Here is a 26,125-nt window from a genome sequence, read left to right as displayed (position 1 = left end):
GTACGTGTTGGAACATTTGGATGAAACCAGACCATAGCCAATCCCTTGTCACTGTCAAAGCGTGCGAGACTGTGAAAGCAGGGTCTGGTTCTTCCTCGTTCTTTGTCTTTGAAGACACGTCCCGTGGCTGTTCAGCCAATCATATGTTCAGGCTTCGTCAAGCATCTAAGAGTCCTTGAGTCCAAATCTGTGTGAAACTTCCAGAAGTCAGGCTTGAGGCCTGACCCACGGAAGGGTCGACTCTGTTCGTTGACGAGCGAAAAAAGAGCATGTGATCATGTGATTGAAATGCCGAATGTGTTCCCCCTCCATGCAGCAGGGAGGGGTAGCTCGAGTTGAGGGAAGCTGCGGAGGAGGGGTGCAGATCTAGCAGAGAGGAGGCTGCGGAGGAGGGGTGCAGATCTAGCAGAGAGGAGGCTGGGGGAGGAGGGGTGCAGATCTAGCAGAGAGGAGGCTGGGGGAGGAGGGGTGCAGATCTAGCAGAGAGGGTCTCTTGACACTCACCTCTACTCCTGCTGCCTGGTTCAAGCCTCATACCAGCTCCTTCCTCCACCTCTCTCACCCTCCTCCACCTCTCTCACCCTCTCTGTCTTTCAGTCTATCTACGTCTCACACTGTTACCCCGTCTCTCTCGTCTGTCATTCTCTCTCTCTCTCAGTTGAGCAGTTATGTAACGCTGGCGCTACTATCCCAACCCCTGGGCAAGCTGTCCATGTGGCCGAAACCACCATATCTATTGACCCTTGTTCTTGTTACTGTAAGGGGGGGAGTCCCCACAATAGTCTAAGCCAATGATGTTGTCCTCACCCTCCTTCGCTGATGGTGTTGCGTACATCACTCTTTAATAGTGTTGCAGTGGGTGGTCCTCAGACATCATTAGGTAACAATGAACCAAGTGGAGTGTGTTGTGTTTCTCTTGGGCTAGAGAGGGCCCTTAGGTCTGCGTGCAACAAGGCTGTGCTGCTTCGATCAACGGCAAGGTCGAAAATAAGATTCCATCTGCCCTTGGTGGAGGAGGAATACAGTGGAGAGGCATGGGCACGGAATGTTCCGTACGTTCTAATGCTAGAACTCTCCCCCCAGAAAAGGGGTGATGCAGGATTCAAGCCTGAACTCTCACCCTGCTCTCTGTCCGCGGGAAGAATGAATGGCATGGAGACCTTGAAGAGACAGAGAGAGTGGCTTGAAGGGAAGGTGTCTTTGGTTCAACTCAAAATGCAAAAAAAATAAGCTCTGGACTTTTCCCCTCATTTACTGGCTTTACTTTTCAGGGTTGTTGTTTGAGGGACTCGTTTGACTGCTCTTCTGTGGTGCTTATTCCCTGAAATCATATTTTCAGTTATTTAGACAAGGTCTTTTTTTATGGTCTGGAGTGCACTTACAGCACACATCTGTTTTTTCATGATGAACACCACTTATAGGTTTAAATAATTGAGTGCCCTCGCCTTCGTCCGTGCCTTTTGGGACTGTTCCACACAACTTGATCACTACCGCATCTGTGTGTCTGACCAGCGGAGCTGCCATGGTTCTGTGTGTCTGACCAGCGGAGCTGCCATGGTTCTGTGTGTCTGACCAGCGGAGCTGCCATGGTTCTGTGTGTCTGACCAGCGGAGCTGCCATGGTTCTGTGTGTCTGACCAGCGGAGCTGCCATGGTTCTGTGTGTCTGACCAGCGGAGCTGCCATGGTTCTGTGTGTCTGACCAGCGGAGCTGTGTGAGCGGGGCGCACCCACGAGTGCCTGACAATTGTAGTAAAGTAATCGCCTAGCAACTGCTGCATGGGGGAAGTCAGCCCTGGGCTGCCCCTCCGCTGGGCTCAGGCAGGCTCCTCTCTCTCTCTCTCTCTCTCTCTCTCTCTCTCTCTCTCTCTCTCTCTCTCTCTCTCTCTCTCTCTACTGCTCTCTCTCTATACTGCTCTCTGACTCTCTCTCTCTCTCTCTGCTGCTCTCTATGTCTCTCTCTCTCTCTCTGTTGCTCTCTCTCTCTGTCTCTCTCTCTCTGCTGCTACTCTCTCTCTCAGAGGGAGGAAAGCAGGCAGCAGGACAGCAGGGCAGCAGGAACACTCTGATCACTGGTCCAGATATCTGGTGTTGTGGCCAGTTACTGAGCGTGGATCAGGGGGAAGGTGGATGCCTGGGGGTGGAGGGTTTGTGTGGAACACGTGCTGTGAGAAGAACCAGACTGCAGGAGCAGTCGAGAGGCACACATGGGACGCGGCTAACCTCCTCAGGTGAGTTCAGCCTGAACAGATGTTTGTATCCGACAAGACTGAACGTGAACAAACACAGAGAAAATGGACTAATGGAAGTAGAGAAATAATAATAAAAATGTAGTGAAAAGTTAGGAGAGGGAGTATTTTGATAGAGAATGAACAAAGATAAATACATTTCAGTGGCGAGGTTTTTGTTAAGTGTTATTATTGAGGTTTTATCACTCTTACAACTGCCGAATTGAATTATAGTTCTGAAGAGGGGCTTCCCCTGATTGTTTTCCGAGTCACGTGAAGTCTGCCTGTGGATGTGGGTATGGACTAAGTTGGAAATGTCTTGACAGCAGGCAGTTTGTGTGTTATGAAATGATGTAATCAGGGGTGAATTATTCAACAAACAAGTGTGCACCCATGCACAACGATGCCCAGAGTGCAAGACTTGCTCAGGCATGGAAGATAGAGGAGTCGTTTGACAATGAGCTGGGCATGTACAAGTGGAGCACTTTCCTTGAACCCAAGGCCGTGACTACAACATAGAGCTTAGAACTCACGTCACAATGTCCAGAGTGCACAGTCAGGGGTGCCCATTCCCGACCGATGGGGAGATTGGAATCATCACAACACAGTAATCATGTGGCTGTACCGTATGTGAATATATTCTTGAATTCAAAAGATATGAGGTATTGAGATATTGGGAGGAAAAAGATGGAGAGTAAAAAGGGACTTGGGCCGTGTGTGTGATGTACGTGTGCCCGAATGTGTGTGTGTGTGTGTGTGACATAGAGCATGAGACTCTGCACCCTCCCTGAGGAACAGTGTGAACGCATCTGTTGTCACAGACAGTTCCAGAGACTCTGTTTGTGAGCTGCATGGGATGGTGTCTGATGCTGATTGGAGAGGGACAGCAGAGCTGCATGACAAGGCAGACGTTAGAGACAGCATGGAGGTCAACTCAGACACAACACTTTGTAATACTGTTGTCTCCTTTGATCTTATTTTCACAGACACTAATTTGCTACAATTTGTTTCACGCTGCATTTTTTTAAAGATCTGTTTAATGGAGGGAAAGAAGCTTGACAACCCAGTGGTATAATTTCCTCAATGCTTTTGGAAAACAAGTACATTCAGCATCTTTCTGTATGCTTAAACCTGTAAGACACTGTCACTTTTAGCTCTCAAAAAACACATTTGCTAATTAGCTATTTTGGACCACGTGTATCCAATGGCATTGCAAGGCAAAACAATAGGACCCATTGGCTGTGTAAATGTGGTCCAAACAATAGCAAATGTCTTTTTTGGAGAGCTTAAAGTGACATCGTAATTTTACAACCCGGTCTTACAGGGTTAAAGAATTGTCTTGAGTAGCTACAAGTTGTAGAGCTAACTATGATGAGTAATTAATTGTTAATCTGTAATTCCCATACGAAATAACACTGTTAGATCACGCCCCTTCACCTCAGAGCAGATTCTTTATTTCCTTTGTATGCTTCTAATACCTGTCGTTTACCAAGGGGAAATCCACTTGATTCTGACCCTAATCCCTTAATCCTACTGCTTTGATGGAATCACAAGACAATGATTATTTGGTGGGTTAGATCACGATTAGTTTTGCTCAGTGCACTCAGACAGACAGTACAGCCTCTGAACATGGCTTTGTTTTAGCTCATGCTTGGTCTGAGAGATGTTTGTAAGCATGTGCTGACAGGGAGTACATGAATCTTGAATGGAGGCTTAATCCTGTTGATCTTGTTGTGGCTGGACAACAAGCAGTGTTTAAAGCTATCACAGCCAACCCTACATCGCAACTATCTTCACTAATGAGCCCAAACTCACTGTCAGACTGATTCCTAGGCTACAAAATGCCTTCTGTTCATTTTCTGGTTCCGGGTGGTTGAATGGTTTCGTGGTCGGGTTGTGGTCCTGTTCCCTGAAGGTGAACCCAACCCCTTCTCTGTGAGTAGGCTCTGTAGATCTCTCCCTGATCTGGAGTGATGGTCTCCCTGATCCTAGTGACTGCACGCTGCAGGTGTTCTGACCAGGGGAGGGGGTTCAGGACGTCTCCTCTGATGCCGTGGTTACGAGGTTTGTCAGGTCATCCGTATTGCTCTGTTGACCTGTCACATCGCGTCGCATCAAGCCGACACCGCACACGCCGAGCGCACACGAGCCACGGCGGTTTCGCCGTGCGCCAGCGCACATTTTAACACGCGTGCCTTGTTTTCTTTTTTCTGCTTTGATGTGACTCGGTTGCTGTGAACCTGAAAACATCCTCTTGAATGTGCGTCCGTTTAAAACACCGCTGTTTGTCCGATCTGAACTACAATGTGTCATCAGGTGTGTGGGGCCCCCTTCGGGACTGGAAACAACGCATGTCCCTGGAGACCTGGGATAATGGCCGCTGATGTGGCGAGTTCATAGCGTGGTGAAGTGTTCATTATGAACACTTTGTTGAACCTCTGTTAATGGATTCAGTATCACAATGGGGACAGAAGGACAGCAAGGTAGTAAAATGGTTGCGACTGCGTTGCACGTTGAGAGGAGTGCACTGTTGGGTGGTCCCACAACCCTGGCTGCCTTGGAGTGAGATGGATCGAGGCGCAGGGGCGGTTGATGAATCCATTTTCCAGCTTACTGTTTCACCGATTAGGCACAATCAAATCCATCTCTTTCTGATTCCTTCTGTCAGGAGTTGAATCTGTCTTCTCCTATAGAGGCGTTTTAGAGGAGCAGGACTCCAGCTCTTCAGGATGGAACCTTGTCAGTCACTTCATTAGCACCTGGTTAAACACAGGACTGAGATACACCTCATGACAGCTGTAATCCCCATTCTGAAACACCCCTGCCTTGTCCTCCACCTACCCTCTCTCGCCCTCTCTCTCTCCCTCCCTCTCTGTGTCTCTCTGTGTGTCTCTCTCTCGCCCTCTCTGTCTCTCTCACTCTCTGTCTCACTGTCTCTGTTTCTCTCTCGCCCAACTAAACCAGACCCTCAGGGGAGAAGGCTTACTGCTTGTGTCAGGTCATGGAAGTGTTCTAGGTGTCTCCTGAGCTCTGAACACTCACGTCCGGTTTGAAGTGTTCCTCCAAACTAAGCCCTTTAAACTGGATGTCAACAGCAGAAAGGGAGTCAGGTGGCTGAGTGGTTAGGGAGTCAGTAATCTGAAGGTTGCCAGTTTGATTCCAAATGACTAATGACTTTGTGTCCTTGGGCAAGGCACTTCACCCTACTTGCCACAGGGGGAATGTCCCTGTACTTACTGTAAGTCGCTCTGGATAAGAGCGTCTGCTAAATGACTAAGGGTAAAGGGTAAAGAATAGGCTGTTTTTGCTGCAGCCCTGTCATGAATGAGCTTACATGGAATCTTTGGCTGAGGAAGCATCTTTGCCCAGACCAATGCAGTGACTAGGGTCGCCTATCCTTTCAGTGAACTGTCCCTCCTAGAATTCACACTGATCAGAAAACATGTTGAGCACCGTCAGTCTTGTGATGAAGGTGTCCCTTCATTTTTGGTATCTCCCAGAGAGCAGCAAGTCAATTAGGGTTTTCGAGTGGATTAAGGGAAATGCTTTGAAAAAACCGAGGTCATTGAGACATTTTCAAACGGATGCTTAATTGGAAGGCAACGCTGTTTGCCTCTGAGGGGATCGTAAAGTGATTAACCGACTTCAGAGGAGAGAATCGAATTGGGACGCCGACCTCTGACAGTAGATTGCCATCGGGTAACAGATGACGGTTTAGTTGAAGCTTTCATGGGGTTGGTGGCAGGAATGACATGCTGCTAAATGCTCCTCATTCAGCTCCAGCTTGTCGTGGGACTTCTGATGGAGGGAACGTACATCTTTTATTGATCCGTTGTGAGTAGTCCATTACCTCAAGTGACAGTAAACAACTGCTGTACAAGCAATGCCATTTGTCCTGTTCATCATTTCACTTTTGTATACTTAACACGGTGCTTAGTATCAATGAGACCTCTTAATGTCACACGTTTTGTGAAACCGTGAGTGACAATTTGCCGGGGAAGGTTAAGGCTCTTAAACTGACTCTTACATTTCGTCATTTAGCAGACGCTCTTATCCAGAGCGACTTACAGTAAGTACAGGGACATTCCCCCTGAGGCAAGTAGGGTGAAGTGCCTTGCCCAAGGACACAAAGTCATTAGTCATTTGGAATCAAACCGGCAACCTTCAGATTACTAGCCCGACTCCCTCACCGCTCAGCCATCTGACTCCCTAACTCTTGGTTGTTGATTCTGTCAGAGCAGCCAAGCTCTCGCTCCATATGTGTCTGTGTGCGGTGAAAGACCCTCTCCGCTCCTCTTACTGTGTAGGGAGCTCCTTCAGATGCTCCGAGCGCCTTCGACCCCTCCGTGCAGCCGTGTCATGGGCAGACGTGTATCCTCCAGCGGTGTCATCGTGCTCCTTACGTAAGAGAGGGAACGCTACGAGGCCTGGCTGGAAGACACTTATTGTCACGCTCTGATTCCTCTGTGGCCATCTCTGTCGTCCCTGTACAGACCAGGAACACTGATGTTCACAGACGGGGGGGGGGGGGGGGGGTGAGCCGAGCGGTGACTAGAGAGGGCCCGGGGAAGTGGCCTTTCAGCGGGCAGGACCACGGCACCGTGAGCCCGTACTGACACCATCAGTACGGTCACGAGAGCTGCTCTGGACGTCTGGTAGCATGCTCACCTCTCCCTCCTCCTGACCCCGCCGAGCGCCAGAGCGTCGGCTAAGGGCTTTACTCGGGTCAACTTCCGACGTGGAGCGCCGCGGTGTTCCCGATGTGTTTTCTAAATGAAACGCGTGCGTGTGTGTGCGAGCGCGTGCGTGTGTGTGCGAGCGTGCGTGGTTTATGGAGGCATCAGATGTCAATCCTTTTCATCTTTAAATGGAACTGATTGAGGAGATTCTAACTCCTCCTCACCCCCGCAGTCCTTCCCGTCTAAAGTGATGCCCGGGGTCACAGAGTCACACAAGGCACCAACACACACACACACTTGCATGGATAGAGTTCCCCTCATGAAAAATTCACAAGTTTAGACACTTTGGAAATTCCCACATGGGTTTCTCAATCTTGGAGCCCGATGACCTGAAAACGCATACGGCAGACAACGGCAAAAGCTTCAAATAAGCTCATTGAAGTACATCTTTAATCCTGTCCTTTGAAAGGAGTGGGAGTTGTGTGTGAGATGCAGGTTGATTTAAATAAGGTTGCAGCTGAAAAGCTGCTCCACTCCCAAGCGCCAGCTGGGAATCTCAGCTGTGAGGTTTTACATAACCTGTGATGACCATGTCGATGAAGAGAACACCACAGGAATCATTTGAAACGTAGACTCAGACAATACAGCAAAACTATGCACGTATTAATGTATTTATTTGCATGTATTATTACAATTAACAAGACAGTAGCTTACAGTGATGTTTATCTTCCCCTTGCATCAATACCACGACATAACTAGTATGAGCTATTGTGTCATTGTCTTGCATATATTTTAGAATATAATTGTTGTCGATGACTAATAATGTATGATTTCTGTGTTAAATTAGTGTAATAATGTATGTATGTATGTATGTGTTAATGAATTGTGTTGATTTTGTTTCTGTGCAGAAGTATCGTGAGTGCATGGCTGGACTGCTGGCCCCTCCTTACGGTGTGATGGACAGCGCCCCCTGTGTTGACAGTGAGTATCACAGCACCAGGGACCAACAACTAGACAGCACTTGGCATGGGCCCAGTCTATTATTATCGCATGATTTAAAAGGCAGTCAGACGTCTTTAACCTTTAACCTAAAGGTTGCCCCTATTATCCCTCAACCTGTATATATAAAGTCATTTATTGTGTTGCCATATTTGCTTTTGGTCATAACAGCTATTTGAAAGTCAGAACTAAAAATAGAGGGGTATTTTCACTGGAGATAAGGCTGTTCAAGGGAAGGTTAGCAAACATGCTGTTTTTTTGTCTTTCCTGTTGGGTGATTGCTGTGCTTCAGTTCCCAGTCAGAACCACACCCTTCTGACTGGACGATCCTCCCTTCTCCCAGACAGGGTGATACGATCAGCTTCTCAGATCTCCTGCAAGATTACAGGAGACAGATGTTTCAGTCCTTATTTAATATCTGCCTGTTTGTTTGTATTTAAGGAGCCGTTGCCTCAGACTGACATCTGTTGTCTTTCAAAGTGCTTGGCCTGTCTGAAAATTGATATATAAGGGATTTTAACTGTGTGCAGAACAAATGTGTTTTTCTTCAGTTAAATAAGAAGAATAAACTTCCTTTTCTTTTCTGCAGCAATGCCAGACAAAGAGAATATCAGCAACAATTCCTTTGGTTCCATCTCCAAACATCTAAACAAGGTAGAATCATACTGACAGTTCAATCCATACCGATAGTAACAACATTGTAGTTACATCGAAACTTCTCAACAGTTTAGTTAACACTTATTTAGTGTTTAGTGGTTGTTCACACATTACATCAATTAATCATGTGTTTTCTAAGGGTAGGTGGATGTTGATTTGACTTGTTTTGGTAACACAACATTCCCTTAGTAATAACCTATATGTCTTACACATAATGCCATTTGATCACATGGCAGTTCCTGTGTACCAATGTTGTTATTATGGGTATTGATTGATGTGTAGTTACGGTGGTAGCTATGGCAACGTTGACGTAGAGTGTTGCCGTGCCTTAGTCCTGCCTGAACTGTGGGTGTGAGCAGCAGACACAGTGCGGGGTGAAGGACGCTTGTTTTGCCCGCGCTGACGTCCTTCCTGCCCTCCCAGCTTCCTCTTCTGTCACCCCTCTCCTCTCGAGATGCTCTGAAGAAGCGTGGAATGCAGTTTGTTGAACGTTTGTCTGAATGTAAACAAAGCTTCGGTGGAGAGCGTCTCGTTTCCATACTCAGTGGTTCCTGTCCCGCCCCCCCCCCCCCCGCCATCTTCCAGCCTCCGCAGTGATAACAGAGCCCTGCCCAGGACAACCAGTGTGATTTATAGAGCTGTGTTCTTTGTTCTCCTGGACAGTGTTTTCCAACAAGCAGATGCAGGGCCAAAACACGTAGTCTACAAATATCTGCAAACACAACATACTTCACATCCTCAGCAAAATACAAATGATGTATGGTCTGCTTGTGGTCACTAAATATAGATTAAATGCTCACAGTATTTTCAACAGGCTCAACATGACATTTGTTCTTGTTATGAAATGTATCAAATATGGCCTTTGTTTTTACCTTGGGGTTCCAATCCACATCTGAATAAAAAAAAGCACAGAATCCTGCCTTTACACAAACAGAAAAGGGCCGTTCACTGCCATGCATTAATCATGAGAATTCCAAGCCCTTACAGCAACGTGTGTTGGGTGCATTTGCCAGTAACCAGTAACCCATAATGAGTTCAGATGAGCAGTGATGCATGAGGAATGCATCTTGTAGTCACACAGCAGCCCGCTGCATACACTACACATGCATAGTGATGTCAGCTCGCATCCATTCACGAGACTGCCTCGTGTGCTCGGCCAGAATCCATAGCTACCCATAGCTATGGAGAAAAAAAAAGCCTGTTTAAAGAATCATTGAATTGATTGCTTATCCTCTAAGTACTGTTCATGGCAGCATGGGAGACTGCAAGTGGTGAGGCAGAGAGTAGAGAGGGTTCAGAGTAGTGATTATGGCCTGGCATGACGTCCACACCAGCCTCCTCTTAGTCCTTCCTACTGTTATCTGTTTTTGCCCTAATGAGTGCAGGATGCAGCCTAGTTAATTGTCTTTCCTCTAGGTTAAGTCTTCATTAAGTAGTGGAAGTAAACAATGACTAATAACAGGTCCTGTAGCTCCTATGATGAATCAGTGTACGAGCGCACCATGACATCCGGGAGCAGAGAGGATGGGCGGAGCTCAGTGGTAGAGCATGTGACTCCAGATCAAGACGTCAGGGGTTTAAATCCCCCCCTTTATGTCGCGTTGCATAAAAGCGTTTGCTAAATGAACACGATTTGATCGTTTTTCGTGAACATGAACGGTGAGCCCATCACTGTGTAGTAGCAGAGGATAACTGTCAGGAGGACAGCTGTTATAGCAGGTCAGAACAGAACGAGGGGAGGTTGTTAAGGCTGTGCCGAGACAATGGGCCTAATGTCTGTCATCACAGTGAATCTGTCGGATGTGCAGTCATCATCGTTTACAACTGGGGCCATTATCCCTGTCCTCACCTCTTATCACTGTCCTGCCCTTCTCCGTGTCTCTGTCCCCACCTCTCATCTCTGTCCTGCCCTTCTCCATGTCTCTGTCCCCTCCTCTCATCTCTGTCCTGTGCTTCTCCATGTCTCTGTCCCCTCCTCTCATCTCTGTCCTGCCCTTCTCCGTGTCTCTTTCCCCACCTCTCATCTCTGTCCTGCCCTTCTCCATGTCTCTGTCCCCTCCTCTCATCTCTGTCCTGTGCTTCTCCATGTCTCTGTCCCCTCCTCTCATCTCTGTCCTGCCCTTCTCCGTGTCTCTGTCCCCTCCTCTCATCTCTGTCCTGTGCTTCTCCATGTCTCTGTCCCCTCCTCTCATCTCTGTCCTGCCCTTCTCCGTGTCTCTGTCCCCTCCTCTCATCTCTGTCCAGCCCTTCTCCGTGTCTCTGTCCCCTCCTCTCATCTCTGTCCTGCCCTTCTCCGTGTCTCTGTCCCCTCCTCTCATCTCTGTCCTGTGCTTCTCCGTGTCTCTGTCCCCTCCTCTCATCTCTGTCCTGCCCTTCTCCGTGTCTCTGTCCCCACCTCTCATCTCTGTCCTGCCCTTCTCCGTGTCTCTGTCCCCTCCTCTCATCTCTGTCCTGCCCTTCTCCGTGTCTCTGTCCCCACCTCTCATCTCTGTCCTGCCCTTCTCCGTGTCTCTGTCCCCACCTCTCATCTCTGTCCTGCCCTTCTCCATGTCTCTGTCCCCTCCTCTCATCTCTGTCCTGCCCTTCTCCGTGTCTCTGTCCCCACCTCTCATCTCTGTCCTGCCCTTCTCCGTGTCTCTGTCCCCTCCTCTCATCTCTGTCCTGCCCTTCTCCGTGTCTCTGTCCCCTCCTCTCATCTCTGTCCTGCCCTTCTCCGTGTCTCTGTCCCCTCCTCTCATCTCTGTCCTGCCCTTCTCCGTGTCTCTGTCCCCTCCTCTCATCTCTGTCCTGCCCTTCTCCGTGTCTCTGTCCCCTCCTCTCATCTCTGTCCTGTGCTTCTCCATGTCTCTGTCCCCACCTCTCATCTCTGTCCTGCCCTTCTCCGTGTCTCTGTCCCCTCCTCTCATCTCTGTCCTGTGCTTCTCCATGTCTCTTTCCCCACCTCTCATCTCTGTCCTGCCCTTCTCCATGTCTCTTTCCCCACCTCTCATCTCTGTCCTGCCCTTCTCCATGTCTCTGTCCCCACCTCTCATCTCTGTCCTGCCCTTCTCCGTGTCTCTGTCCCCACCTCTCATCTCTGTCCTGCCCTTCTCCGTGTCTCTGTCCCCTCCTCTCATCTCTGTCCTGCCCTTCTCCGTGTCTCTGTCCCCTCCTCTCATCTCTGTCCTGCCCTTCTCCGTGTCTCTGTCCCCTCCTCTCATCTCTGTCCTGCCCTTCTCCGTGTCTCTGTCCCCACCTCTCATCTCTGTCCTGCCCTTCTCCGTGTCTCTGTCCCCTCCTCTCATCTCTGTCCTGCCCTTCTCCGTGTCTCTGTCCCCACCTCTCATCTCTGTCCTGCCCTTCTCCGTGTCTCTGTCCCCACCTCTCATCTCTGTCCTGCCCTTCTCCGTGTCTCTGTCCCCTCCTCTCATCTCTGTCCTGCCCTTCTCCGTGTCTCTGTCCCCACCTCTCATCTCTGTCCTGCCCTTCTCCGTGTCTCTGTCCCCTCCTCTCATCTCTGTCCTGCCCTTCTCCGTGTCTCTGTCCCCTCCTCTCATCTCTGTCCTGCCCTTCTCCGTGTCTCTGTCCCCTCCTCTCATCTCTGTCCTGCCCTTCTCCGTGTCTCTGTCCCCACCTCTCATCTCTGTCCTGCCCTTCTCCGTGTCTCTGTCCCCTCCTCTCATCTCTGTCCTGCCCTTCTCCGTGTCTCTGTCCCCTCCTCTCATCTCTGTCCAGCCCTTCTCCGTGTCTCTGTCCCCACCTCTCATCTCTGTCCAGCCCTTCTCCGTGTCTCTGTCCCCTCCTCTCATCTCTGTCCTGCCCTTCTCCGTGTCTCTGTCCCCTCCTCTCATCTCTGTCCTGCCCTTCTCCGTGTCTCTGTCCCCACCTCTCATCTCTGTCCTGCCCTTCTCCGTGTCTCTGTCCCCTCCTCTCATCTCTGTCCTGCCCTTCTCCGTGTCTCTGTCCCCTCCTCTCATCTCTGTCCTGCCCTTCTCCGTGTCTCTGTCCCCTCCTCTCATCTCTGTCCTGCCCTTCTCCGTGTCTCTGTCCCCTCCTCTCATCTCTGTCCTGTGCTTCTCCATGTCTCTGTCCCCACCTCTCATCTCTGTCCTGCCCTTCTCCGTGTCTCTGTCCCCTCCTCTCATCTCTGTCCTGCCCTTCTCCGTGTCTCTGTCCCCTCCTCTCATCTCTGTCCTGTGCTTCTCCATGTCTCTGTCCCCACCTCTCATCTCTGTCCTGCCCTTCTCCGTGTCTCTGTCCCCTCCTCTCATCTCTGTCCAGCCCTTCTCCGTGTCTCTGTCCCCTCCTCTCATCTCTGTCCTGCCCTTCTCCGTGTCTCTGTCCCCTCCTCTCATCTCTGTCCAGCCCTTCTCCGTGTCTCTGTCCCCTCCTCTCATCTCTGTCCTGCCCTTCTCCATGTCTCTGTCCCCTCCTCTCATCTCTGTCCTGCCCTTCTCCGTGTCTCTGTCCCCTCCTCTCATCTCTGTCCTGCCCTTCTCCGTGTCTCTGTCCCCTCCTCTCATCTCTGTCCTGTGCTTCTCCATGTCTCTGTCCCCACCTCTCATCTCTGTCCTGCCCTTCTCCGTGTCTCTGTCCCCTCCTCTCATCTCTGTCCAGCCCTTCTCCGTGTCTCTGTCCCCTCCTCTCATCTCTGTCCTGCCCTTCTCCGTGTCTCTGTCCCCTCCTCTCATCTCTGTCCAGCCCTTCTCCGTGTCTCTGTCCCCTCCTCTCATCTCTGTCCTGCCCTTCTCCATGTCTCTGTCCCCTCCTCTCATCTCTGTCCTGCCCTTCTCCGTGTCTCTGTCCCCTCCTCTCATCTCTGTCCTGTGCTTCTCCATGTCTCTGTCCCCACCTCTCATCTCTGTCCTGCCCTTCTCCGTGTCTCTGTCCCCTCCTCTCATCTCTGTCCAGCCCTTCTCCGTGTCTCTGTCCCCTCCTCTCATCTCTGTCCTGCCCTTCTCCGTGTCTCTGTCCCCTCCTCTCATCTCTGTCCTGCCCTTCTCCGTGTCTCTGTCCCCTCCTCTCATCTCTGTCCTGCCCTTCTCCGTGTCTCTGTCCCCTCCTCTCATCTCTGTCCTGCCCTTCTCCAAGCTGTGTGTTTTTGTTTCCTTATTTTCCATCACTGTGTCACTGTCGTGTCATTTCATTTACAGAAATCATTCACTGACAGCCCAGCCAAACCCGGCCCTAAACCCTTTTCTCAGGTAGTGTAGCCCAGCCCATCTGTACAGACCTGCTACTTCTCCAGGCCAGTCTAGTCTGTCTGCATGATGCTACGACACTGCCACGTGGTCATGCCCGTCCCAGTCACCCACTTCCTGTTCACCTCCTCCCCGCGCCCCGTACTTCCTGTCTCCGTCCAGGTGCCGTCTGAGAAGATCTTGCGGGCGGGGAAGGTCCTCCGCAACGCCATCCTCTCCAGAGCACCTCACATGATCAGAGACAGGAAGTATCACCTCAAGACATACAGGTCAGTCTGACGCCGGACACCCACCCCCCTCCCAGCAGGGTGCCTGTGTGTGTGTGTTGTGTGTTCCTGAGCACCTCTCCCTGGCTGTCCTGCAGGCAGTGCTGCGTGGGGATGGAGCTGGTGGACTGGCAGATGCAGGAGAGCTGCTTGGTCCACTCCCGCCCTCAGGCAGTGGGCATGTGGCAGGTCCTGCTGGAGGAAGGCGTGCTGAACCAAGGTGAGACGACGGAGGGTGCGCACACACACTGGAGTCTAAGGCAATGTTTAGCTCGTGTTCTGCTCCTCTCTTTCACCGACCGTCTCTGGAGGAGGGGATCCCTCTCTGAATTGGTCCTCCCAAGGTTTCTTCCATTTTTTCTCCCGTTGGGAGTTTTTCTGGGAGTTTTTCCTTGTCTTCCTTGAGGGGGTTTAGGTTGGTTGAGGGGCAGTTCTATGGGCGTATGTGAAGCCCTCTGTGACATGCTTGCGTGTAAAAAGGGCTATACAAATACATTTGATTTGATTCAAACGCGTGTGCGTGTTTGATAGTGTATGCGTGTGCGAGCAAGCTGTCATCCGCCCTCCCATCCCTTCCTAAATCCTTCGCCGCAGTCGAGCAGCAGCTTCACTTCCAGGACAAGTACCTGTTCTACCGTTTCCTCGACGACGAGCAGGAGGGCGTGCCCCCGCCCAGCCAGGAGGAGATGAAGGAGAGCAACGAGGAGCTGCAGGACACCCTGCTCCTCCTCTCCCAGATCGGACCCGACGCCCACATGAGGATGATCCTGAGGAAACTGTAAGGACGGATTCCAAAAGATCGCCCCCTGCTGACCTGGTGGGAATATTCCCCAGGCGAGGCATGTTGAGGTTAGGATAGACTGTGTGACTGAAGTCATGTTGATGTGATTGTAATGAGGCTGGTTCCTGTTGCAGTCCGGGGGAGAGGACCGCAGACGACCTGGAGATCATCTATGAGGAGCTTCTGCATATAAAGGCCTTGTCTCACCTCTCCACCACTGTGAGTGACCCACTACACTAGGACCGGCTGTGGGATAACTGTAGCATCACTTAATAACTACACGTGGTCGCATTTTGTATTGTTTCTGATGAATATACATCGATTAAGGATGATTCTTGCTTGTTTTTGTAGTTTCCGGAATGTTCTGTGCGTCACACGGGTGGGGAAGGGTGGGTATAGCTCGGTGGTTAGAGCAATCACAAGGTCACAGGGTCAAATCCCCCTCTGGGCTGTACTGTAAATTGCTTTGCAAAAAAATATGTCTGCTAAAGAAAGAGAACGAAGCAGTCGTTTGTCTTGCTCTTCTTGGCCAGGTGAAGAGGGAGCTGGCAGGAGTGCTGATCTTCGAGTCCCACGCCAAAGCAGGAACCGTGTGTGAGTACGGCCTTTGCGGCTGAACATCAGCCGACTTCATCACATTCTCACAGTCGGGCAGCGTTGGTGATGGTTTTATGAACGCATTATACGCCCGGGGGGAATGAGAAGGGCCAGATTAGGACGCTGTAACTGCGCCTGATCCTTTGTCTCAGTTTCTGTGAGTCATAAATGGCCCGGGCGATTTTTCGGGTGATTTTTGTTGTTGTTTGGGGGTTGTCGGCCGCTTCACAGATCAGTCAGTGACGTTGTCCCCTGTGTCACCCAGTGTTTAACCAGGGGGAGGAGGGGGCGTCCTGGTACATCATCCTAAAGGGTTCCGTCAACGTCGTCATCTATGGGAAGGTAAACAATGGCTGTCCAGCTTTCCTGTAACACAGTCTATTTGATCCTGTAACACAGTCCATTTGATCCTGTAACACAGTCCATTTGATCCGATGCATTTCTCCCCACATACTTCATTTAGTAATACATTAAAAAATAATAAAAAAAACGGATGATTCAGTGGCTGATTGGACGAAACTCAGATAATGGATCGCTTCAAGCATATCATTGGCCAGGCTCGCGTGGCATCGGTGACATTGTCTCCTCCCTGGAACCCAGGGGGTGGTCTGTAGCCTGCGGGAAGGGGACGACTTTGGGAAGCTGGCCCTGGTCAACGACTCACCCCGCGCAGCCTCCATCGTCCTGCGAGAGGATAACTGTCACTTCCTGAGAGTGGATAAGGAGGACTTCAACAGGATACTGAGGGTGAGTGTGTGTGTGTGTGTGTGTGTGCCGGAGGAACCCAGCCCAACCCGTACGCGCTCTTGAATACCACCTCTCTCTAGGAACACCCGCGCGCCGCACCGATCACACTGTCACTTTACTGAGAGAGGTCAAACACACACAGCAGGATGAATTCAAATCCACAAGGTGTGATATTCAAGGCAAATGAAAAAGGCCTTTGTCTCCCTCTGCTGGTGAGAGTGCGTCATTACAGTCACGTATGTGGCGCTGCTAATACCGCTTCCATTCAGCTCACATACAGTATTAAGTCTACTGCGCTGTGGCACAATGATCAACATTGTTATCATGTGGATGTATACTTGCCTTAAAGTGCCAATCCAGCTCTTAGCATTCTTTCCTCAATCTTCTTGATCCTTGTGCCATTGTTCAGCCCTGCCTCTCTGGGCCCTGATTTGGCCCTGCGCCCGCATGGCTGGGGACAGCAGCTGATGGTTATCTGTGTTATCCAGGGCAACAGCTCTGCCATATGAGTGTTTTTGAGGTGTCCTCATCCAGGGTAAATCTCCTGTGGTCTGGGTGAGGCTGTTTGAGGCTGTGTGTGGCTGGGTGGGAGGCTGGGTGGGAGGCTGGGTGGGAGGCTAGGTGGGAGGCTGGGTGGGAGGCTGGGTGGGAGGCTGGGTGAGGCTGGGTGGGAGGCTGGGTGGGAGGCTGGGTGGGAGGCTGGGTGGGAGGCTGGGTGGGAGGCTGGGTGAGGCTGGGTGGGAGGCTGGGTGGGAGGCTGGGTGGGAGGCTGGGCGGGAGGCTGGGCGGGAGGCTGGGCGGGAGGCTGGGTGGGAGGCTGGGTGAGGCTGGGTGGGAGGCTGGGTGAGGCTGGGTGGGAGGCTGGGTGAGGCTGGGTGAGGCTGGGTGGGAGGCAGACTGACTGCTGATCCTGCTGCCTGGGCCTGTCAGTGGGACAGAGCCTCTAATCCCGCCTGCTCACCAGACTGATGTCATGCTGCCCTGCATGCCAACGAGCCGGGGGAGCGAGCATTTGGCCAGGCTCAGACAGCCGTGCCTGTGAGGTTGTGTTTGTGGTGCACTGTGTCTGTGAGGTTGTGTTTGCGGTGCACTGTGCCTGTGAGGTTGTGTTTGTGGTGCACTGTGTCTGTGAGGTTGTGTTTGCGGTGCACTGTGCCTGTGAGGTTGTGTTTGCGGTGCACTGTGTCTGTGAGGTTGTGTTTGCGGTGCACTGTGTCTGTGAGGTTGTGTTTGCGGTGCACTGTGTCTGTGAGGTTGTGTTTGCGGTGCACTGTGTCTGTGAGGTTGTGTTTGCGGTGCACTGTGTCTGTGAGGTTGTGTTTGCGGTGCACTGTGCCTGTGAGGTTGTGTTTGCGGTGCACTGTGCCTGGTGTTATCCAGTGCTGTGCAGTAGCCAGGTCTCTGAGGGAAGTGAGGTTCGTGCGAACAGGAGCTAATGTCTTTGTTTGTCGTGATAAAACTGTAATGTGACGCTCGCAACAAGTTTCTGGGTAGTTGACCTATGTGCTTCTGTGTTTTGCCTTGTTTGTATGTTTGTGTATGCATGTGTGTGTGTGTGTGTGTGTGCAGGACGTGGAGGCCAACACAGTGCGTCTGCAGGAGCATGACCAGGACGTGCTCGTCCTGGAAAAGAGCCCCAGCAGCAGCTGCTCCACCCAGGGCTCCACCTCCACCTCCACCTCCACCTCCACCTCCACCTCCACCTCCACCCACTACAAGTACTACACCCCCTCCACCTCCATCCTCTCCAAGCACAGGCAGACACAGTCGTGGCCCTGGTGACCCTGGAGAGCTGGGACACCTGCAGGTCACAGTCTCCCTGACTGACTGCCTTGCTCTCTCTCTCTCTCTCTCTCTCTCTCTCTCTCTCTCTCTCTCTCTCTCTCTCTCTCTCTCTCTCTCTCTCTCTCTCTGTCTCTCTCACACACACACAGACACACATACTGCACGCACGCGCACACACACACACACACACACACACATACAGGGAGAGTTCTCTTCATGCTTTTCATAGCCGATCACAACGCTGGAGGCATCATGTTGATTCTCCAACTGGAGTGGCTGTCCCTCTCTCCCTCCTTCTTCTTCCTCCCTCCTTCTCCTCTCGCCTCCTTCTCCACACTTTCCTTCTCCTCTTTCTCCTTCAATCCCTCTGTCCTCTGAAGAACTACGTTACCCAGCCTCCTTACCTTTCATCAAGGACAAGATCCCTGGGATAGTGGCTGTGGTTGTTATCAAGTCATTCAAGTGGCTCAGCCCACTCAGGTTTGATAGCCATGTGGTAGTTAACGAAGGGTGTCCTGTGCTCGTTTCAGATACACCGTGATGTCAGGAACTCCAGAGAAGATTCTGGAGCACTTCCTTGAGATGATGCGTTTGGATACTCAGTTCTCAGAGTCAGGTATGTTTGTCCTGTCCTCGATCGCTCCTCCAAAACCACCAAGGGTTTCTTCCACTGAGGCTGCTCTGGGATCAGGGTCTGACTGACGAGCTCTGGTGTTTAGACCAGAGTGTGTGTGTGTGTGTGTGGCTGGCCCAGCTTCACAGAGCTTATGTGATTAGGCCTGGTTGTGTGAACAGGCGGACTGAGGCACCTGGCCTCATATGTGGTCAGGGCTGGGGAGAGGGCTGGGGAGAGGGCTGGGGAGAGGGCTGGGGAGAGGGCTGGGGAGAGGGCTGGGGAGAGGGCTGCGGAGAGGGCTGGGGAGAGGGCTGGGGAGAGGGCTGGAGGCCAGTAAGGCCTGGCGATCTTTTATCTGCTCTGACGCTCACCTCACAGGTGTTTCTCTCTCCCCCTATGTCTCTATCCATCTCTCTCATTTACCCTCTCATCCTCTTTCTTTGTATCTCTCTCCCTTTGCTCTCTGTCTCGCTCTCCCCTCTCATCCTTTCTGTCCACCTCTCTCCCCCTCCTCCCTCTGTCTCCCCCTCCACCCTCTGCCTCTCTCTCTCCCTCCTCTCTCTCCCACCTCCCTCTGCCTCTCTCTCTCCCTCCTCTCCCCCTCTGTCTCTCTCTCCCGCTCAACCCTCTGCCTCTCTCTCTCCCTCCTCTCTGTCCCTCTGCCTCTGTCTCTCTCTCTCCCTCCTCCCTCTGCCCCACTCCCCCTCCTCTCTCTCCCTCTTCCCTCTCCCTCCCTCTCCCTCCTCTCTCCCCACCACAGACCCAGCGCTGGATGACTTTGTGCTCATGCACTGTGTGTTCATCCCCAACAGCCAGCTGTGTCCCGTACTCATGGCCCAATATCCTTTGAGTTTGGTCCTGCACACACACACACACACATACTGTACACACTTACACACACATGTACACACAACCCCCCCACAAAACCATCCGCCACAAAGATGTTTGGTCCCTTTAACTGCCCTGCAGCTACCATGCGGAGGCGTCGCAGGGCTCGGAGCAGGAGAGGCAGGACTACAGCCTGAACAACAAGCGCCGGGTCATAAGGCTGGTCCTGCACTGGGCCTCTGTCCACGGAGACCATCTCCTGGAGGAGGAGGCCTCCCTCGCCTTCCTGGAGGTCACTACCACACACACACTCACTCCCTCGCCTTCCTGGAGGTCACTACCACACACACACACACCCTCGCATTCACACACATTTACACACACACTCAGTTTGGTCTGTCATACAGACACACACACACACACACTCACTCCCTCGCCTTCCTGGAGGTCACTACCACACACACACACACACCCTCGCATTCACACACATTTACACACACACACTCAGTTTGGTCTGTCATACAGACACACACACACACACACACACACACACACTCACTCCCTCGCCTTCCTGGAGGTCACTACCACACACACACACACACCCTCGCATTCACACACATTTACACACACACTCAGTTTGGTCTGTCATACAGACACACACACACACACACACTCACCTTCCGGGAGGTCACCACTCCACACTCAGTCTGGTCTGGCAGACACGTGATGTGGTGAGGAAGGTCTTCGTCCAGAGTGCTTTCCTACCCAGTGTGTTTTCTCAGAAGCTCCTGGCTGCTGTGTCTGAAGACGCCAAGGTGACGCCCAGCCTGAGGGAGCAGCTTCCGGAGCTGGAGAAGATCGTTAAACACAAGTACGTGCTCGCCAGCGGGGGGCAGAAGTGTTGTCCCGCTGTCCTCGGTCGGTTAGATAGAGAGCGTTGAGGTCGTGTCCTGCTTTGCTTGACGTCCGTTCTTACTAGCGCCGTCTGAACTGTGCGAAAGATTTTGAAGAGAAGACGTGGTTACCCTGGCGTCAGATTGGGTTAATCTGCGTTTTGTCTTCCAGCTTTGACGATGGCACATCTTCTCAAAAAAAGGTAAGTCAACAGCCTGGTTCAGTCTCCCCCGAGGGTTCACATGCGCCGGCGCTGTGTTTGCTGCTGGTGAATCAGAGCGCCGTCTGTCCTGTTGCAGCATAAAGTCCTCCTGAGGCAGTTCAGCATGGGAGACGAGAAGATGCAGAAACGACAACCCATCAGGAGTCATGATGAGAGTAAGTACCTGGCCGCCCATCGGGCACCTGGCTGGGGATGGAGACCTGACCACTGACTGTGCTTCCAGGGCTCTGGCATGTCTTAGGGAAGTCAGCATGCGCCTGTGTACAGCACTGTAGCCTCTGCTCAGGAAGCAGCTCAGAGCTGCTTTTGGGTGGATCTGGATTACAGCTGGCTGGGCCCTGATTCTGAATCAGACCTCATACGCTCAGACTCTGGATAAACAAAGTAGATCTAGGTCCTGCTTTCTGTCTTCCCTCTCTCTGCCCTCCCTCCTTCCCTCCTTCCCTCCTTCCCTCCTTCCCTCCTTCCCTCCTTCCCTCCCTCCCTCCCTCCCTCCCTCCCTCCCTCCCTCCCTCCCTCCCTCCCTCCCTCCCTCCCTCCCTCCCTCCCTCCCTCCCTCCCTCCCTCCATCCCCCACTCCCTCCCTCCCTCCCTCGCCCCCCCTCCCCCACTCCCTCCCTCCATCCCCCACTCCATCCCCCACTCCCTCCCTCCCTCCCCCCCCTCCCTCCGGCCAGCTCACAGCCCTGTGTGTGCCCTCTCCTCTGCCTCCAGTCCTCTTCAAGGTCTACTGCAGCGACCACACCTACACCACCATCCGGGTTCCCGTGGCCGCCTCGGTCAGGGAGGTCACCAGCGCCGTGGCCGACAAGCTGGGGTCAGCGGAGGACCTCCTGCTGGTCAGCCTCAGTTCGGCCGGAGGTGAGAACCACCACAGCCACACGCTAATCAAAGACGGGAGAAGCCACGCCGCCTTTTCCACCCCTGCCTCTGTATTTACAGAAGGCTCCTGGTGCTATTGCGCTCGTTAGCCAACGGTTGATTTCTTGGGAATCGATTGGCTTCTTTGCTGCAGGGCTTGTGTCTTTTGGTCGGCCGGTGTGTGCTCAGGTATGGGCGATGGACCGCAGGAGGGAAGCACAGGGCAAAAATGCAATATTGCTGTTCTGGCTCCAACTCATTAGATTCTACACTGGCCTGTTGGTGCCATTGACTGGTACTTGCTGTTGGGATGTTCCACTGTGTGTGCCAGGCTGCGCTACTTCACCTCTCGTGTCCCATGCTTGACCCACACCTCCCCTCCACAAGAGGACCGGCAATTAATCAGCGTTGGAACCTTGTTTCGGAGTTTGCAATCACACAACTCATAAATCACAGGTGTATAGATGGGATTTATAGAGTGTGCTAGAGATTCTACAGGGGGTAGAGTATGACAGGGGCCTGTCCTGATGACACGACTGAGTGTCGTGGCAACACCAGGCAGTAAAACACTCCGTAGCCAAGTCATGACCCCGGTTGTCGGATGTTTTGGTCCCCCAGATAAAACCATTCTGAAGCCCAACGATATTTCGGTCTTCTCAACGCTCAGCATCAATGGACGTCTGTTCGTCTGCCTCAGGGATCAACTGGACTCACTGGTGCGTGGAAACCCCTAAGAAAAACACATTAGCCGACAAGTTCAGCCAGCGTAAAAACATGCATTCAGACGGATCCAACACACTTCCCCTGGCCATATGCTGGGAATCTCTTCAGGCACTTCCTGAGACTGTCCACACACACGCTAGGTCTTTTCATTCACATTTCTATCTGAAGTTGCTGCCTTGATGTTAGCAGTTATGCATGCCATACATAGACTTATTTTCGGCATTATTTGTCTGTGAAAAGCGTTTTGTGCTGGGCTGATTGTATGTACCCTGACCCCTGACCTCTGTTCCAGACGCCCCTGCTGGAGCAGGAGGGGCCGTCGACAGGAACCACGGGCAGCTTTGAGCTCATGAGCTCCAAAGATCTGGCCTATCACATGACCGTGTACGACTGGGAGCTCTTCAACTGCATGCATGAGGTACCATGACAACAAGACAGCATGAGATACACTATACAACTATCTACTCCCCTCAGTATAGATAGCAGCTAGTCATTATTCTGCCATATTTTCTATATGCACTATTTGTATATTGCTTCGGATAAACGTATCTAATCTACCAGCTCCGTGGTAACGCATTTGACTGCAGATTACGAGGTGGCAGTTTCTAATCTCCTCCTTTACATCACTTTGGATGAACTAATCTGCTTTTAATAAATACTTTAGTATTATTTTTATTATTATACACAGCTACTCTGTGTATAGTTATGCGTGTGCACTCTCTGTGAACAGTATCAGAGCTGTATTGTCTGTGCTGCAGCACGAGTTGATCTACCACAGGTTCTCTGTGCTGCAGCACGAGTTGATCTACCACAGGTTCTCTGTGCTGCAGCACAAGTTAATCTACCACAGGTTCTCTGTGCTGCAGCACGAGTTGATCTACCACATGTTCTCTGTGCTGCAGCACGAGTTGATCTACCACACGTTCGGGAGGCAGAACTTCAAGAAGACCACGGCCAACCTGGACCTGTTCCTGCGGCGCTTCAACGAGTTGCAGATGTGGGTGATCACCGAGGTGTGTCTGTGTGGTCAGTTGAGCAAGCGCGTCCAGCTACTCAAGAAGTTCATCAAGATCGCCTCGCAGTGAGTCGCCGTTTTCCCGCGGACGCCACAGCGTTCCCGCCTTCCCAAACACCCTGTCACACCCCTCACTCACTCTCAACCCTCACTCGGGCACATTAAAACCTTTCAAGAAAGGGCATTCACACTTCTAAATACAGGCCATGATTTAGGTTGGGCAATTTAGTTGAGATGAGAAGATGGCTAGGTTTCATTGCTGCCCTCCCATGGCTTATTATAGTCATATGTCACTGAGGGCTAAATCACTGGTCTATTTCTGTCCCAGCTGCAAGGAGTACAGGAACTTGAATTCCTTTTTCGCCATCGTGATGGGAATGAGCAATCCAGCCGTGAGCAGACTGAACCAGACCTGGGAGGTGGGTGTCAATTGGAGACACCTGCTCCAGATTATAGAGATTTCATCTGTCTGGTCTGTTAGCATTCAAGTTCCCCCTTTTATCTGTGTTGACAGAAACTTCCCAGCAAATTCAAAAAGTTTTACGGGGAATTTGAAAGCTTGATGGTGAGTCGAAGCGACTGACGGAGCCTCCCTCCTCCTCAACCCGGACTCGTTCCGTGGTCGCATCGCGCCGGATCCTCCGCCGGATCCCCCGCTTCCAAATATTGAATTGAAACTCGACATTCTCAGGGTGTCATGTGTCACTGACGAATGGATGTATGGCGCAGCCGTCCGCTTGACCGTGACTGTGATGTGTCCACTTGACACGGAGCTGGGAGAGATCTCAGAACAGTGTGACTGTTTCCACAGGACCCGTCCAGGAACCATCGGGCCTACCGTCTGACCGTGGCCAAGCTGCAGCCGCCCGTCATCCCCTTCATGCCTCTGCTGATCAAAGGTCAGAGGCCAATCAGATCGCACCACAGCCTCCATCTTGTCTTCTCATACACGCACACTTGCCCGCTCGTGCCCTTAACCTCACGCTTGGCAGAGAGTAATGCCCATGTCGACCCACCCGTTGATGTATACTGGCTGAACAGGTTTGCCGTTCAGTCAGTCTAAGATGACGTAGAAGGCTTGCTCAGGAAGATTGGCTGAGGTTATCATTCAAGGACCGAGAGAATATGGATATTTGAGATGCATTAAGATTTAAAGATCATGGGGTTCTGAATATCCATGCTGAATACAAGCGGTGTGTTATATGGCTTATTGACATTATTGTTTTTATCTTTCCAGACATGACGTTTACACATGAGGGCAACAAAACGTTCATCGACAATTTAGTCAATTACGAGAAAATGGTGAGGCTTTAAATGAGATATCGATTTTGATACTGGATTGCCTTTGATCCTCATGGCAACGTGTTCTTACTTAATAATTGTTGTTTGTTTTTCAGCGCATGATTGCCAACACAGTAAGGATAGTGAGATACTGCAGGAGCCAATCGTTCGGTAAGTATACATGTTCATTTATTATAGTTGCATAACGATCTTTTGATTCCTGGGTGGTCAAATGTTGAAACATCGTCATCTTTTCCTTCCTATTCTTCTTACATTTTACATGTTTACATTTTATTCATTTAGCAATTACTTTTATCCAGTGGCATAAAAGACGTACATATAGAAAGTACCACTTTAAAATCAAGGATCAGAGGTACAAAGTTCTACAGAATGTTGGTGGTCAAGAATTGGTCTGTATTTACCAGGCAAAGCACTGTACAAACTAACCACATCTCAGCTATAATAAACAATAAGAATGAGTCCTTCTTCTGATTGGTCTTCTGATTGGTCTTCTGATTGGTCTCTCTGTTCCCGCAGTCGGGGATGCTTTTCAGGCCAACAAACATCACCCAGAGGTTCGGAGGTACGTCCGCCAGCTGAATGTGATCGACAACCAAAGGACTCTATCTCAGCTGTCTCACAGACTGGAGCCCCGCAGGACCTGAGATAGGCAGACAGGCAGACAGGCAGACAGGCAGACAGGCAGACAGGCAGACAGGCAGACAGACAGACAGGCAGACAAGCAGACAAGCAGACAAGCAGACAAGCAGACAGGCAGACAGACAGGCAGACAGACAGACAGACAGGCAGACAGGCAGACAGACAGGCTGACAGGCAGACAGACAAACAAGCAGACAGACAGACAGGCAGACAGGCAGACAGACAGACAGACAGACAGACAGACAGACAGACAGACAGACAGACAGACAGACAGACAGACAGACAGACAGACAGACAGGCAGACAGGCAGACAGACACAGACCTGTTGTCAGCCAGGCTGCACACTTCACAGCATCAACATGCCAGCTTCATATGATCTATAATATCATGCATGTCCTACAGACATGCGTACACTATACTTGATACCTGCTCTATGGATCTCCTCATCACACCCGTGTAGTATTGTAGGTGCCATGTCATATGCTGTTGCTAGGGGTGATTCTTCCCTGATGTAAACTGTCTGTTTCTCCTGTTGGTATTTGTGTATTCAGCTTTCACTAATGAGCAGCAATGTCGACTGTTCAAAATATCCAAGTACTTTTTAACAACCCCTTCACAAATGACAACCTATGACGCTAGTGATATTTTGTAAAGCCATTAGGTTATTGTATTATAACGCTTTCAAGTTTAAATACTCTGGGGGAATTTATTTGACTCTTGTAACGCTTGAATTCTTGTAAAACCCTGATTTTCAGTTGTGGTTTTGTATCTTTGTTTTGTATATCAGATTATATTTATAAATATTTCCTTTTGTGGTGTTTATTACACGGTTGTAAAGTGAATACATATTTATTTTGACCTAGGCATGCGATGTTTCAGTATGTTGGGTTGATCACTGTAAGCACATTTGCTCTTCTAAAGCAGTTGAGGCACAGTAAACATTTGCAAGTTTTTACCCATGTTTATTCTGTAAAATATAAAAAAAACTGTTAAATGCATTTGCGTCTTATTCTTCATATTTGTACAGATATAATAACTTCATTGTGTTGTCTGGTCAAATGAGCGTCCCAGTAGATTAGAATATCTTTCAAGTACAATTACAATGAT

At 51.0% G+C, this 26,125-nt stretch overlaps 1 protein-coding gene across 1 annotated transcript; it reads left to right on the top strand.

Annotated features, from left to right (window-relative positions):
- Positions 1-2,114: 2,114 nt before the first annotated feature.
- rapgef4a (Rap guanine nucleotide exchange factor 4a) lies at positions 2,115-26,016 on the top strand. The gene is made up of 27 exons (XM_084688625.1): positions 2,115-2,229; positions 7,814-7,886; positions 8,494-8,558; positions 13,904-14,010; positions 14,106-14,227; positions 14,602-14,785; positions 14,923-15,007; positions 15,322-15,382; positions 15,651-15,727; positions 15,986-16,132; positions 17,702-17,850; positions 18,448-18,533; positions 19,294-19,372; positions 19,503-19,653; positions 20,144-20,232; positions 20,427-20,457; positions 20,555-20,633; positions 21,193-21,339; positions 21,958-22,055; positions 22,355-22,480; positions 22,965-23,143; positions 23,406-23,496; positions 23,592-23,642; positions 23,889-23,976; positions 24,315-24,379; positions 24,475-24,529; positions 24,896-26,016. Exons 2-27 carry the CDS (start codon positions 7,829-7,831, stop codon positions 25,021-25,023), a joined length of 2,598 nt encoding a protein of 865 aa, XP_084544751.1. The 5' UTR covers positions 2,115-2,229; positions 7,814-7,828; the 3' UTR covers positions 25,024-26,016.
- The last annotated feature ends 109 nt before the right edge of the window (positions 26,017-26,125 follow it).

This window comes from Hypomesus nipponensis, chromosome 23 (genome assembly GCF_054491055.1).
Source record: "Hypomesus nipponensis isolate SF chromosome 23, ASM5449105v1, whole genome shotgun sequence".
NCBI lineage: Eukaryota > Metazoa > Chordata > Actinopteri > Osmeriformes > Osmeridae > Hypomesus > Hypomesus nipponensis.
This window is presented reverse-complemented; position numbering and strand designations above follow the sequence as displayed.